This window comes from Limulus polyphemus, unplaced genomic scaffold, assembly GCF_000517525.1.
Source record: "Limulus polyphemus unplaced genomic scaffold, Limulus_polyphemus-2.1.2 Scaffold5426, whole genome shotgun sequence".
NCBI lineage: Eukaryota > Metazoa > Arthropoda > Merostomata > Xiphosura > Limulidae > Limulus > Limulus polyphemus.
The window spans coordinates 2,098-18,408 of NW_013671036.1; the positions used below are offsets into that span (position 1 = coordinate 2,098).

The 16,311-nt window shown below is 34.1% G+C and overlaps 1 protein-coding gene across 1 annotated transcript in view; it reads left to right on the plus strand.

Annotated features, from left to right (window-relative positions):
• Positions 1–2,141: 2,141 nt before the first annotated feature.
• Positions 2,142–16,311, plus strand: part of LOC106472570 (MAM and LDL-receptor class A domain-containing protein 1-like) — a gene marked incomplete at its 3' end in the record, with an annotated part of 61,894 nt that continues 47,724 nt past the window's right edge. Inside the window, exons 1-3 of the mRNA XM_022401133.1 lie at positions 2,142–2,277; positions 7,253–7,318; positions 9,902–10,048. Coding sequence (XP_022256841.1) covers positions 2,220–2,277; positions 7,253–7,318; positions 9,902–10,048 — 271 coding nt within the window. The remainder of the gene's footprint in view (positions 2,278–7,252; positions 7,319–9,901; positions 10,049–16,311) is intronic.

A 16,311-nucleotide genomic window follows, 5' to 3' on the forward strand; every position in this document is an offset into this window, starting at 1 on the left:
ACTCTTACAACCATGGTTTGAACTTAGCATGTCTTCATGCTGCAATTCAGGAAATAACAGTTATTACCTTTTTTGGTATAATTGAAGCCATTTATCATTTCTTTGCTCATTCAACAACTCGATGGGACGAACTGTCAAGCGTGAATCAGAAACACGGTGGAGTGCAAGAGAAAAGGCAGTAAAAGTTGTACATGAAAAACTGGATGAATTGCTAGGACTGTTAGAGCGATTAAATGAGAATGGCAACACGACTGAAACAAAATGTGGTGCTCATAATATTCTGCAACGCATGCTTACATTTGATTTTCTTGTAATTTTGCATTTTTGGAGAAATCTTTTATCATCTATCAGTCGAGTGCAGAAACGTCTTCAGGACCCAAAAATGAATTTTAGAGAAGCAGCTGCTGATTTTGAATCTTTGAAAGAGAAATTGATAGAATCACGTGAAAAGTCCTGTCAAGAAGCATTTAAAGTGGGCAAGAATCAATGTGAAACATGGGAATTGACCATTGAAAGAAGAAAAATACGTCGTAAACGAATACCAGGTGAAAATGCAGCTGATGCTGGATTGACTGCTGAACAGAAAATTTATCGCAACATGAAGGGTCTTATTGATCGCTTGATTACAGAAATAACAGGAAGATTGTCTCGCTTACGAGATTTAGATTCACGGTTTGGATTTCTACTAGATGTGAAAAATATTGTTTCTGGAGATTTCGAAGACGGAAAATTGCAAGAAAAATGTTCTGACTTAGCAAAGAGCTATCCAGGTGATATTGATGGACCAGAATTGAACAGAGAAATTAAAGACTATAGAATGTTGATAAGTAAAAGAACGCAGACCGATTTTCCTGAACTAATGGTTGCAACTGATTTGCTAACATTTATAATTTCATATGGTGAAGATGTTTTCCCAAATTTAAGAATTGCATTGCAGATTTTGTTAACATCTGGGTTTCTATTGCTAGTTGTGAAAGGTCTTTCAGCAAGCTGAAATTAATTCTTACACACTTGAGAACCTCAATGACTCAAGAACGACTTAGTAACTTGGCAATATTAATAATTGAAAAAGACGTACTTAATACCTTCAATTTTGATAGTTTAATTGATACATTTCCAGCAGCAAAAGCACGAAAGGTTCATATAATGTAACTATGAATACCAGAATGCTACCTGTACAAGATCTAGTTGAGTATATGTACAGTTTTGTAAACTAATAACATTTGTTATTTGTAAACTTAACTAGTATTTTATCAATCTGTTTTATAATCCATGTACACCACAAGTGACTGGCTTCTCATATAAAACATAAGTTTCAAAACTAAGGATACTGGATGACATAAATATCAAAATGGTTTACAAATTATGTAAGAAGGCTATACTTCATTAGTTCCAGGTTTACAGTTGTGATATCGTGAGATGTTATATTGTGACTTTATTTTATGCCTGTGTAGGGCGGTAATTAATTATTTATATTATTGTCAGTAAGTGGGTAATGAGTCACAAATCATTTCAGAGGTGGGGGCGCCAAAAGTGTCTTTGCCCCCGTGTGCTGAGAACCCTTGCTACGCCACTGGCAGGTGGCCAATTAACAATTCGTTTTCTTCTAGAATGTTTCAATTTCACGTCTTCCAGCTCATAAAAGATTTATTGATTATCCACTTTTATAGCCACGTATGCAGTATTTTGTTACCTTTCGAATATATGGAAAAATACACCCTTTTTGAGCAAATTTTCATGCATAGCAGAAAGAAAATTAAAATTTCTACATGTAAGAAAAAATAACATAATTTCTAGAAACTGGTATATATGTTTAGATAGAAGCAACGAAACCAGATCTATGTCTCTCGCTATAGATAATCAATTCCATATCCACCCCCCTTTGCATAAGCTTATTGTTACGAAACATATTGTTAAGATATAGTCCAACTAATTGTTTAGTTTTCGATACTCTTGAAGCTTGATAAGGAGCACGGCTAGATAAATACCTACTAATCATCAAGTAAATAAAATAACTAACAAAGATATCGAAGTTATCGCTTTTGTCCATTGTCGTCATTGATCCCATAATAATTAAGAACAGAACATTTTTCTCAGTTTGCTCCAGTTTTTGTTAGTCTTAATACACATTGAAGTGAAGTTAACAACAATCAAGATATATTCCGAGTTTGTAGAAAACTAAGTTCATTTTTTTTTTAAATCCCTCTCATCTTTTCAAGATGGGAAAGCGGATTTCTCTTGCTTTAGTGTTTCTCCTTGTTCTCTGCAGCAGAACAGGTAAGAATAAGACTTAAGAGTAATTTTATGTTACCTAATTATGTTAGGAATTCGTTTTAAAAATTTTAAAAAAAGTTAGTTATTAGCCTGAAATTTTCGAATTACAAACGTTTGCACTTTTGAATTATATATTACAGCTCTAAACGTTAATATCTTAGCAGCATTTTTCAAATACGGATTGAATTGGAAGTTGCACAAATTTTCAATGTGGTCGAATTGTTTTAAATGTTGCACACCTAATCAAAACCCAAGTACCAAGAACACACATATTTACTCCTATTTTCATTTACAGTGGTACCAATAACATACATACATACACTCCTATACGGTGATACCAATAACACACATGCACTCCTTTACGATAACACCAAGAAAACAGATATTCTCCTTTACAGTGATACCAATTACACACACATATATATTCTCATTTACAGTGGAACCAATATTACGCATATATATCTTCTTTTTCAGTGGTAGTTATGGTAACAACTAAAGAACTCTATAAAAGTTTAGTTAGAAAATAGCATGCATATTTTTAGGCAGATGTGCAACACACTTTATCAAATTATACGTCAATAGGTATATATGATAGAAATATCGAGTGCAGGGTTAGGTTAGCATAAAAAATAATAGTAGTTACAGGTTCCTATAATACTAAGAGAAAAAAAATCTTGCTTTTGCGAATAATCAAGTACTTAACCGTGTATCCACGTGGAACTGATAGTATTCAGGAGAATCTGTATAAGCAAAAATACGCCCCTTGGATTGTATTGATATTATCACATACAGCCAGCAAACGTCAAGGGGTGTTTTTGTCACAGAAGAAAAGTGCCAAGGTTAAATCACGTGCAGTCTCATAGATTAAACAATCTTAACCATTCAAAGTTCTAGGGGAATATGGAAAATACACCAAAATAACTTATTTCACACATACTCGTGAAGGATTAATATATGGTCTAAAGATGTAGAACATCTCAGTTACCAGGACATAACCTTTAGTAGTATTATTTTGATTATTTTATGTGATATCGTATAGAATGGTGTGATCGAAATTATTATACGGAGTAATATCCATTTTAGTGACACTATTTTCCGTTCTATAGTAAGAAAATGTAATTGTTATGAACCGGAAATATTACCATATACACTCTTACAACTACTGAGTGTATAACAAATATATTGTAATGACATTTCTTTTCACGAGATCTTCTGTACCAGTAGTAAACAAACTTTTTGGGCCCAGCATGGCCAGGTGGTTAGGGCGCTCGACTCACAATCTGATGGTCGTGGGTTCGAATCCCCGTCACACCAAACATGCTCGCCCTTTCAGCCGTGGGGGCGTTATGATGTGACGGTCAATCCCACTATTCGTTGGTAAAATAGTAGCCCAAAGAGTTGGCGGTGGGTGGTGATGACTAGCTGCCTTCCCTCTAGTCTTACACTGCTGAATTAGGGACGGCTAGCGCAGATAGCCCTCGTGTAGCTTTGCGCGAAATTCAAAACAATCCATCAATCAAACTTTTTTATGGCGCACACCTTTCTGAACATGCGTTTTGTTACCCTCACCCCCATTGCACTGCTTATTTATGTATATACTGTACATGTCATTTTCCCATATATATCGTTGTTAATTTATTATTATTTAATAATGGTAATATTTGTATGGTAAAATTTTTAACTTTTTTTTTAATTTATACTTTGAAACATAATTTATATGTTTCTATAATAATAGCTATGCCCCCTCCCCCTACAGACTCTCTGTGCTCTCCTTGTGGGAGAGGCGTGGATGGAATTTCTGGAAACGTACTATTAACTTAAATCATTGCCTGGCTTTGAACGTGGAAAACTTTTGGCGTAAATTACTGAGTTTCGATTTAGTTTTAGACGTTTGTCTAATCTTTAATGTTTTTAATTAAGTTAATTTTAGAAGCAACCTGCAGGTCGCGAGCTCGAATCTCGTCACCGAACATGCTCACCCTTTCAGCCGTGGGGGCGTTATAATGTGTCGGTTAATCCTACTATTCGTTGGTAAAGAGTAGCCCAAGAGTTGGTGGTGTATGGCGTTGTCTAGCTGCCCTCCATCAATAGAGACAGCTAATAAATTTGCGCGAAATTCAACAAATAAACAAACAAACAGTTAACTCAAATAAAATATCAGATTCAACAAGACAGATATTGGGAGCGAGAGTGTGTATTTGAAGAAAAACACATTGTTGTTGGTGTTGTAAAGACCGTTGGTAAATTAAAACTTTGTAACTGCTAAAGATGAGTTGAGAGTTCGGTTATCTAGGAAAACAAACACTAGTAGAAAATTGAACTGATTCAGATAAAAGTTAGGTAAAATATAAGCAAAAATAAAATGTCGTTCGTTAGATGAACATCAGCAGGATATGGGCGAAAAAGAATAATTACCAGTAAAGACACATTTACCAATAATATAACAAGAATTACTGTAGTAATTTCCCTCTATATTAGTAGCTCAACGGCAAACACGAGAACTCGTTACCCTACAAATCGGATTTCCACACCTGCAGTTGATAGATGCATGTTGACCATTGTGTAGCTTTGCACATAAGGAAACAAACAAATATTATTCATAACATATCAACAGACAAACATTTCTAATCACAAAAGAAACGTCATCCGACAATTGCTTAACAAATTAGAAAGCAATAACTACTCATAATATATCAACAATTCAAGTATCTTTATATACGATATCAAACAACCTTATACGATACTATAAAAACTCCATTTTGCTGTCGCGTGTTCTTACTGTTTTTATTTCTTTAATTATAATTATTTCATTTATACATTATTCTTAATAAACTATGGCAGCTGCTTTTACTATTTGAGATCTCTGACGTAAATAACTGAGTTTTAATTTTAAATTTTTGTATCCAATGGTATCTTGTATCTCGTGGATTCTACTTTTTGGAGAATTTTGTTGTTGAACGCTTTTACTTTCTTGACATTTGTTATGTCCCCAGTGGCACAGCGATATGTCTGCGGACTCACAACGCTAGAATCCGGGTTTCGATACCCGTAGTGGGCAGAGCACATATAGCCGATTGTGTAGCTTTGTGCTTAATTACAAACAAACATTTTTTGTTTGGAATTTCACTGGGCCAGTGTATTTTGATCTGGTCGACTTTTTCTAATGCAGAATAATGGCACATATTTCATTGGTAGAACAAACTGTTTTTATCATTATCGAAGTTAGAACATTTCATTTTGATCTGTTGAGTCCTCTGGTGATCAAAATAAAATTTTCTAATTGCATGTTACTCCTTCCATTTTTTAGAATTATTTTAGGGTGTTAAATTCTAAATAATTAAGCGTAAATACTTACAATTTGTGAAAGTTTAAATCTAAAGTTCCGTCCTTGAAAAAAAAAACACTTGTCATCTCGTCATTTATTGGAGGAGCTGTCGTCGCAAACAGTGCATAATAAATAATATCAGCAAACATTGGCTACTTTTAGCTACTTACCAACCTATTAAACGTATAAACATGAATATGATTCACAGATATCAGATCAGTTAATTTTAATCTGAAAAGTTGATTTGATTACTGCTTTTAAGATTTGATTTTATCTTTATAGTCATAGTCGCTAATCTTCCTTTGTCTTGTAAATTTAATACTATAAATAATTTCTATGCAGCGAGTAGTTATTGGGTTATACTGGTTTCGGAGAATTCCACTTCTCATCAGTAACCCTGGACACAAGTTAACCAAAGAGAGAGAAAGATAAGCTGGACTTATATCACAGTGAAAAGTATCAAACCTACTTTTGGTGTGAACGTGCTTTGGAAGCACTATGAGAAAAACCTATACACTGGATCTCCCTTGAACTTAGATTTCGAAATTAAACAATGTTTGGAATACTAAGTTTATTTATTATATATGCTATTGTACGGCTATATAATGTGAGGAAGTGAATAGTAGTCAATGTCACTTTTTCTTCGAAACTAGAATAACCTAATAACACACGTTGGTTAAAGTATGGATTGAACTGGACCTTCCTTGAACTTAGACTTCGAAATTAAATAATTTTCTGAATAATAAATTTATTAGTGTTTCGTGATGTAGCCTTAATTTGATTGTTGGTTAAAAAATGTTCTCGTTTAAATGACCACCATTTAAAAAAAACTAAAATAAACTCGTATAACCAGATCAGCTAATCGTGTAAACACAGTTTTGTTAAAGTTAATGCTTAGAGCAAAGGTTAGTAGATGTTTTGAAATTTCTAATGTTCACATTCCATCTTATAAAAACAATCGATCCAAGAATTCTACGTCCACCGGAGGGACAGCACTAAATCTACAGACTTATATCGCTAAAAATTCAGGGTTCAATCCCCCGCCCCCCGGTAGACACAGCAGATATCCCAATGTCGCCTTGCTCTAAAACAAACTAAATATTCTACACAAACGTTACCTGGTGGATTAAGTTTAATTCTTTGTTCAGTTTCCAACTCTTTAAGTAACAGGAAAAATCAGATTATAAACTCATAACACCTGTTCACAGACACTATTTTTTAAATAAAAAACGTATTATAAAATGTTTTTTTACAAATAAAATATAATTTAAAGCAAATATAGAACATACTGTTATACAAATGTAGGATGAGAATTTAAAAAAAATTAGATTTTGTTTTATTTTGTTAGAACTTAAGCACAAAGCTACACAATGGGGTATCGAAACCAGGTTTCTACCGTTGTAAGTCCGCAGGAATCCCGCTGTGCCACTGGGGGACAAAATATATATATCTTTCTTTAAACTATGAAAACAGACTGATTAACAACCATTAAATTTAAGTGTGAACATCGAGTAATTTTAACAATAACAACCTTTCACAATCATTTATGAATTATATTTATTGAAAACATAACTATTTTAGTTTGCTTAAAACTCTATGTTAGCGTTTTAGTGATTGTATCATTATTAAGTCCTATATTTTATTTTATTTCAGGATTTTCAGATCATGCGAAGTTAATTGATCTGAATCGCGAGAATGGACGTAATGCGCCAACAGAATGTAGGTTGAAGACGATGCTCTCATGATTCAGTGTTTTTGAAGTGTTTGATTCATATACATTTTCTGTTTCGTATTTTATTATTTGATTAAAAGTTAATAAGTGTAAAACATTTTTTTTTCATTTCTTATTAAATTTCATTGCACATACTGATTATCGTTACTTTAAGAAAATTAGGTACTTAATTTTACTATAAACTAGCTGGAGTACCCTTTTCCTAGACGGAAGTTACGTAAATTCATGATTAATGAAATGTTATCTTAGGAGATGAAAAGTTACTTCCTTTATAGGTAATTGTAAAAAACGCCCATAAAACTGCAAAACACAAAATGTGAAATTGCACTTTTACATGTATCTCGGCATGGATCCAACAAACCTTCATGCCACATTTGGGGAAGATCCATCAACAGGGAGCGAATTAGTGGTAAAAAACGCCCATAAAAACCGCAAAATGCAAAATTGGAAATTTGTATGTATCTCCCCATGTACTCAATGAACCTCCATACCAAATTTGGTGGAGATCAATCTACAGGGGGAGAAGTAGTGGTAAAAAAGATAAAAACCGCAAAATGCAAAACTGAAAATTTCTATGCATCTTCCCATGGACCCTACAATGAATCTCCATACCAAATTTGGTGAAGATCCAACTACAGGGGGCGAAGTAGTGATAAAAAAGATAAAAACACCCATAAAAACCGCAAAATGCAAAACTGAAAATTTTTATGTATCTCCCCATGGACCCTACAATGAATCTCCATACCAAATTTGGTGAAGATCCAACTACACCGTGCGAAGTAGTTATATGGATAGACAACAGACTGTACTGTTATATTCATATTGATATATATGATATCATCACTAACATTGGTCATTGATCCAAGTAACCAACAACATCATAGAAGTAAAGTATGCTTAGCCAATTAAACAATTCTACTGAAGTTTTTAAAAATCTTTCATATTGTAAATACCTAACTAAAAGTAAAACCAATAGGAAAAATAAGTGCAACTATTTTACCAATAGTTTACCCTCAAGAGCAACGTTTTAACTTTGAAATAAATAGAAATAAGCATAGGATTGTTATCAGTTTATATAATTAACATATTTCAAAATTTATAAATTGTTTTCCAGTAAACTGTAATATGATTATGTACACGCGAAACTACATTCGAGTGAGACGTAGTTTAAAATGGAGCAACCCTACATAAGAAAGTAACTTAAGTAAGTACATATTTGCATATTGTACTTAAGTCGAATCTTCAATTCTGATTCGTAAGTAATCGCAACAGAAGAGTCAGAAAGATGCATTATAAATTAAAATTCTGTGATTGTGTCGATACAGTAGAAATTCGTGTGACACAAATCACGTGTACACAAGTTGCTTCCACTCAGGGCTGGCGGTAAAGGGCTTGCTGAGGTGAACTACCCAAAATGGGTCTTAGCCTTTCCTATAACCCCTTCACCCAACAAAAAATACTTACTGTTAAAACTGTTTCACATCTCAAATACTACAGTACGTGTGACCATAGGATGTAGAGTGCACTAACCTCAATTTTTCGTTTAGCCCACCTCAGCTTCTCACCTGGAAGAAGCTGGCACTACCCCTGCTATCATGACATATCCGTTTAACCATTATATACCTTAAGTATCTGAAAAAATAAATATTTATATTTCTGCTTTCCCGTATGAAGACATATTGGTCGAGACGTCGGACACAGCATCTATGGATTTCTGTGTGATTAGACTGTTGAAACGAGTGCTGGGAAACATGTATGGAGGAGTGGTGTGCTTTCGACATGATAGTCTTATAACGGAGTCTTTTGCATTGGAAACGATGCTGCAGGACTATTGTCCATCTACATGGTCATTAGATAGAGCATGACAATCATTGGTAACATGGACTGTAACGACGTGGTGTTAAGCCTCTAAAATCTTTTTAATTTAATAAACTCAACCTCTGTATCAAGTAAAAAGCAAATTGAGCAAAAGTTCGATTATTGGTAAAAATCAGTTAGATTAACAACTTTTAATGTATAGAGAAACCAGTGCGTTTTGGTAACACTAAGTTCCAACAAAAAATATAACCTAATATTGTTGTTAGTCTATGTACTCAAAGTATAAAATGAAATGTATAGACAACAAAATTGGAAAAATATTTGTTGATTTCTTAATTTGAAGTCCCCGTTGATTAAAGAGGTTTGTGTTTTATTAAAAATTTGGTGATATAACAGAAAATTGCTTAATTCAGAAACGATTTAAGTTTAAAATTGAATCGATGTTTTTACTTTCATGATAAATTTTATGCACTTGGCTCTAAGCTAGGTGATCTTACACTACGTGTTTACTTTAAGCTTATTATACCAACACTCACTACACTTATAAGGTTTCACGGTACCCCTCCCCCGTCACTATAATCGTAATGGGCAGACAATAATCGAACTATTTTATCTGGATAAATGCATTTTGGCTTTTATAACTAATTGTATTTCGAGAAATCAAGCGTGATGCGACACACACACACTGGCTTTTATATAGGTTAGATTTTACTGTCTTACTGATTTCACGAAACTTCTTTCTTCTTCTTCAGCTCCAGTAAGCCATTTTTGTAATTTTGAGGATGGGATGTGTGACTGGAAGAATGATGAAACTAATAAAAATCTGAACTGGAAAATTGGACGTGGACCAATTTTGACTCCATACACTAGTCCAACTGTTGATCATACAGTAGGAACAGGTCAGTAACATGTATTAAAATGAAAACATTTATTGGTTTTGCAATACTTAATCATGTATTTAAAGATATCTTGTGCATTATGAGTAGTATTGTATATGCTGAAGATAGTGTACATCAATGATTTGATGCTAGAAAAACTTCCTTTTTGCATTTGTTATTTGTTAGAAATTTTAATAGGCTTCCTGATTAGACCATTGACATCAATAGTGTTGTAACCTATATTTGTAATATTTTAATAAAGATATTTGCAAGCAACGCCCACCCTAATACTTCTCGTCCATTCGTTGAGCATATCTCTTTTGGCACCACTTTTGCTCCGCGTATAGAAAATTTACTAGATGGGGCATGAGTGCTCACTGTTTGCTGCGGCGAAAAAGGTTGGTAAATACTGTTCTAACACATCAACATATTCATTGTTAATTTGAAGAATTTATGTTCTTTTTTTACAAAAAAAAAGAATATTAAACATAATACTGGACCATTAAGGGTCCTAATATACATTTTGTTATGGAGGAAAATGGATGCAGTTAAAGTGTTGTTGTAGTACGATTGTTATAGTTTTCCGTCTGTTAGGAGAAAAGTTAGTCATCCTGCTATTTTTTTGTTATTTGTTTATTGCACCTAATTACTTAATATTTATTATTTTATCAGTGCCATTTTATATTGCCAGGTGTGGTGGGAATTCTTTACACCGTTAGGAGCGTGTGCGCTTTTTAATTTTTTTTTATGGTGGTTACCACGGTAACTCAGTTGGCGCATATTTAAAAATTTGTCAGAGTCACGTTTAATGAGGATAAGGAGGAAGAGGCTCAATTGAACCTGACCCTCCCTGGTCGCGCACAACTGCCAAACACAGGTAAAGACAAAACAATGGAGATAATCTCGTTCCAGTATTTTGATAAAAATCTGTGTAAAATTGCCATATTATACATAATGATAACAGTCTTAAATACCTCTTTTACTATAAGAAAAAAAACCACCTGCACTAGACCTTAAAATATCGCTTAGAATGAGATATCACCAGTGTATTTGAAAGGATATTGTATGTGAAATACACGACTGATAACTATTTAAAGTGTAAAAAGTGAAATTTTACAACGGAACTGTTTATGGGTGTATACGACCAAATGAAGAGAAATATTTAATATGGAACTGTTTGTGAGTATATACGACCAAATGAAGATAAATGGTAAAATTTCACCAAATATTATAAGCATTCTATTCGTGGACATGGCTCTGAAGAGGGAAGTAAAATTAGTGTTTCTACTCGATGTTTCTACATTAGTGTTCAAACCTTAACTTCGTGGATAACTCTATAGCAGTTCGATATACAGAATAAAGGAGGGAGGAAGAGTTCTGAATAAAACCTGATCCTCCAAGGTCGTCCACAACGACCAAAATGCCGATCCAGACAAAATGGCAGATGAATAAGGATAAACAGCCTGTATTCAGTGAATATTTTCTTTTATTTCCTAAACGTATCTCCTTACAGATTTATCAAGAGGTAGAAACCAAACTGAACACAAGCCCAGTCTTACCTGAAAAGCTGTTTACTGACTGTTACTGTCGTGCTGAATCTAGGGTGGTTTGGGGGCATGTATTATAGTAATATATAATTTACAGTTATTACATAAGTCAAATATGTAAAAATAAGGATGCTACAGCACTCCCTATTCCGACGCCTCTGTAACACATTCTATCTTCGTCTTCACTACACTGTGAAGCAATTGACATAATGTTCTCTCACCGGCAATCCGAAACACAAGCCAATAACACGCCACCCGCAAAACCAAACTGGTGCTTGCACAAATAAAAATGAAAGTTGACCCTAACTTTACTAGAAAGCTTGAGGAGTTCTGAAGTTTAATATAATGTTATTAAAAACCAAATAAATACTGTGTGATTCTATGAAAAAAATCCAGTAAAATCTTATCTAATCAAAAACACCTTAGGTGTGGAAAAAAAAGTGCGGCCAAAAAAAGGATTCACTGTGCGATTTAAAGGAAAGAAATCGAAACTGGCGGCCAAACTAGTAGCTACACTTATAGCAGTGATAAGAATTTTACAGCAAATATTCATATCTATGCTATAAGTGTAGCTACTAGTTTGGCCGGCAATTTTGATTTCATTCTTATAAGTCGCAGGCTGAATCCTTTTTTGGCTGCACCTTTTATTTTTTTCACACCTAAGACGTTTTTGATTGGATATTATGACTTTTTGTCAGTACACACCAAATATGAAAGTGAGACCCGATAGTAATCAACATTAACTTTAGGATTGCAGACCTTTACTTTACAGAACCAACCAGATTGTTTAAAATACATGGTGGTAGTTTTCCTCTCTAAAACATTATTAATAGCTTCCTTTATACTAACGCTATGGAATTTAGATTAACAGTTTCTTGTCATCGTCCCCATGCAATCATACAGCCATATCAAGCATCGTTATTAATGCTGATTGCTTAAGCAAATTTCACGTAACGCTAAACACTCTTTAATTGGAATAATTTCATAAAATGTAGTAAATTGGTGCTGAAGAGTTGGCAGTGAATAATTAATAATAACCGTCTACCCGTATGATTCTTTAGAAAACTTGAGCTAGAAACTGCTAATATATTTTGCTTGACCTAGCCAATACTTATGTATCTGCACGCCTTTTCATCTTATAGTTTTTTTGCTCTAAATCGGCCGTCTTTAATCCGAATGACAACAAAACTAAAAACGGTCCACTTTTAGCCTTAGGGGAAGATGTAGTAAAAATGTCATACCGAAAGATAACGTGACTTTTTGCGTACGTGTGTAATTTTTTTGTTGTTGTTGAATTTGAGCGATTTTTGTTGAATAACTTTGTACAAGTGGTTATATTTACTCCGAGTGAGACTCCTAATTGTAGGTTGTAAAGACTTATCAATGTACCAAAATCTGAAAAGAAAAAATTCATAAAAGTATGTTTTTCTATCAAATAAACTTTTCTTACTTTTGGTGCAAAGAAAAAAAAAAGGAAGAAACTCAATCAAAATTGGAGATGTTGTATCTCAGGTATTTCTTAACGGATAACCTTGAAAGTTGGTAAGTGAAGTAAAAGTTCAGTAGAGCACATCCACTGAAAATATGTGATAGTTTGGATTACCACAGTCCTAGCTATAGAACGTGGAAAATCGCTAAACTATTACTTCTGATAATAATAATGCGTGTCCTGCAGGCTGTGTGTTTTTTTTTGGCCGCAAGACAAATCTCGCGAAAAGTTAGTAAAACTCTTATGTGAGTATATGTAAAGTCTGTAGAAAATCTCTATGAACTGTATTTCAGTCTTATATAAATATATCTGAAACTAATATAAAAAATGTGCATCAAAGTTTCTGTGAAGCTGTTTTTTCAGGCCAAGTCAAAGTCAAAAGTCAGGAATTGAGGGGTTGGTATTTACCCAAGGATGTTCAGAGACTGGGGTCTCTCTTTATTCGCTCTTGAATGATTTAAATGGTAAATCTCTATTCTGAAGTGTTGTACTATAAAATACTGGAGCTTTAGATGAATAGTCTTGCCTGTGACTGAAATTGAATTTCGGGTGTGAAGGGATACAAGAAAATAGACGGAGATGAGAAGAGCTTTCTAAGTGCTATTTTCTGTGTGAATTATATTGCTGTATTCCTTTTTTGTTCCAATTTAATGGTAGGGTCTATTTTCAATGCTCTTTTTTCATTGTTGTTGAGCTATTATTTTCTAGATTATTCTGGTTGTGGTTTCTGTTTGAGGGAGTTGTTATTGAGTAATGCTTGATTCCAATATTTTTTGTTTTTATATTTGATTGTAACTCATGTTCAAGGCAGTGGATAATACCATTCTTTTGTATTACTCCTGTCTGTTAGAGTCACTTTGGGATGTAGTCATCCATAGGGAGCACCACTTAGGACTAGGTATTTTATTCCCACTTCTGCAATTGTCACTATAGCTAGACGCGGTTACCATTTTTTGCTCTCAGAAAACACAGTTTCTTGAAGGCACTATTATTGTTCATGACATAACTCGTATGGCGATAGGATTATCTGCCACCAGGGGGTATTATTTAGTAGATGGGTGTGTGTGTGTTTAGTTTATAGCAAAGCTGTGTCCACCGAGGGGAATCGAACCCCTGATTTTAGCGTTATAAATCCGAGGACTTTCGGTTTTCCAATTGGAAAAGATGGAAGGAAGAGATTAGTTTGATTCAGTTTTTCTTTTCTGAAGTAATATTCCAAGCGTGAAAATATATGCTTGATATTTGGTAGTCTAGTTGTTCTGTATGGTTCTCTAACGTGAATGTATCCACATTATTTAGTGATTAATATTATTGCTTTGTTATGTATTCTTTGTAGATTAAGGTAGTTGCAGTCTGATGTTTTTATTGGAGTTACAAAGCCATAGTCTGTTGGTGTAAGTACAAATATTTTATATATGAGTAGTTTTATTTTTATTTGAAATGTGTTTTTAAGCTCTTAGGATATTTTATTCGTCACATGGCTTTAGCTGTGAATTTTTTTTATATCTTTCTTTCGTGTGAATTTTTAGGCATACATGACGCCCAGGAATTTTGCAGTTTCTGAGACTTTTATTTTGTTGTCGTTTATATTTATGTAAACTGCGTTTTGATAGGGTTGAATATCACTCTCCATTCGAAGCACCAAATCTGTATATGGTTTGGCTGATGTTGTAATTATTTTGATTCTTGCATTGGACTTGTTGATGAATACCATACTGCTACGTCATCCGCAAACAGGGAGGCTTGTGTGCATGAATGTATTTCGTTTTCTACATTTAAATTATTAACATATAAGATGTAGAGGAGTAGATTGATAACAGAGCCATGAAACACTCCAGCAGACGAACGAAAAGATTCGATGCTATTGCCTTTTATCTGTACACATCGGCTATTTAAAAAATCAGAAATGTGTCTTAAGTATATTTTAGAAATTTTGGAGTTTGCTAGCTTGTATCTAATCCCTTTGCGCTAGACTAAATCGAAGACTTATTGAACATTGATCTCAGCTGCGGTCCAACGTTGATGCTATTTCAGTGAGTCTGATAAGACGGTCAATCGTTTGTATGTTTATTCTGAAGCTATTTTACATTTCTGAAGATAAGTGATTGTTTTTTAAAAAGTTGGGTAGTCGTTTGGTGACAAAATTTTTCAAGTAGTTTGCCTACTGTATTTGTTAAGCTAATTGCTCTGTAGTTTCCTGGGCGTTGTGGTGACTTAACTGGTTTAGGTATCATTGCTTACTGATGTTGTTTTCCAGTTTGATGGTATGTGTCCTGAACGTAAGATTATTGTGAATATGTTTGTGTTTAAAAAAAATATTGGTCCATGTTTTAGGAAATATCTGGAATATCGTTTTTTCCTGGTGACTTGTTTTTTAATGCTTTACTGATGTTTTTTTAATGTCGGAAATGGTTATGCAGTCTGGTTCGTGTAACATGTTACCTGATATTCCTGTTGTGTTATTGTGCACTAGAAATATATTTGTAAAGTACGTTTTGGTTTTGTGAGATATATTTGTCAGCTCATTTTTTGAAATTGTTGTCGAAAGTCTTATGGTCTGGAAGATGAAAGCTGTGTGTATATATTGTAAAAATACTGCAGTTTTTGTTGGTTTCTTGGTGCGACTTAATTGTTATAGTGGAGGATGGGAAAGTTCGTTGAGTATATTTCGCGTTATATATATATATATATACATATATATATATTGTTACGTATCTGCTTGTTTGATAATTTCCCGTAAAACTTCTTTCTGAGAAACTTCAGCGATACAAGACCTTTCTTATATAAAACTAGTTTATTCTTTCTCACCACAGAGTTTCTGTATGGCTTCTGGTACTACTTTGTGATCTAGCACCTTGATACTCACAAGGGTTTGCTGAAATGCAGAATCTGACAATGTTGCACTTTTGGCCATCGAGCTTTCCTGTCACATAGACACTATGTGTGCTTGGCATTTTACACCTAGCTGTTGAGACTTTCACAATGGGGGTTGGTGGGCGTCCCTTAACACCAACCACTACTGGTCTCCCCGAGGCTGACTTATTGGTAGTATTCTTCTTACACAGGCTCCTAATATGTCCTTGCTCTCCACAGTTTCAACAACCTTTCTGGGTAGCAGCCTTTTCTGCCGTGGCATCTACCCTGTTTTGAAGTTTCCAGCATTGAGCTTTCTTGTGCCCTAGGTTTGTTACAGTACCAGCAAAGTCCCTCAAACCTCTCTGAAAGCCTCTCTTTTATGGCCTTGAAAC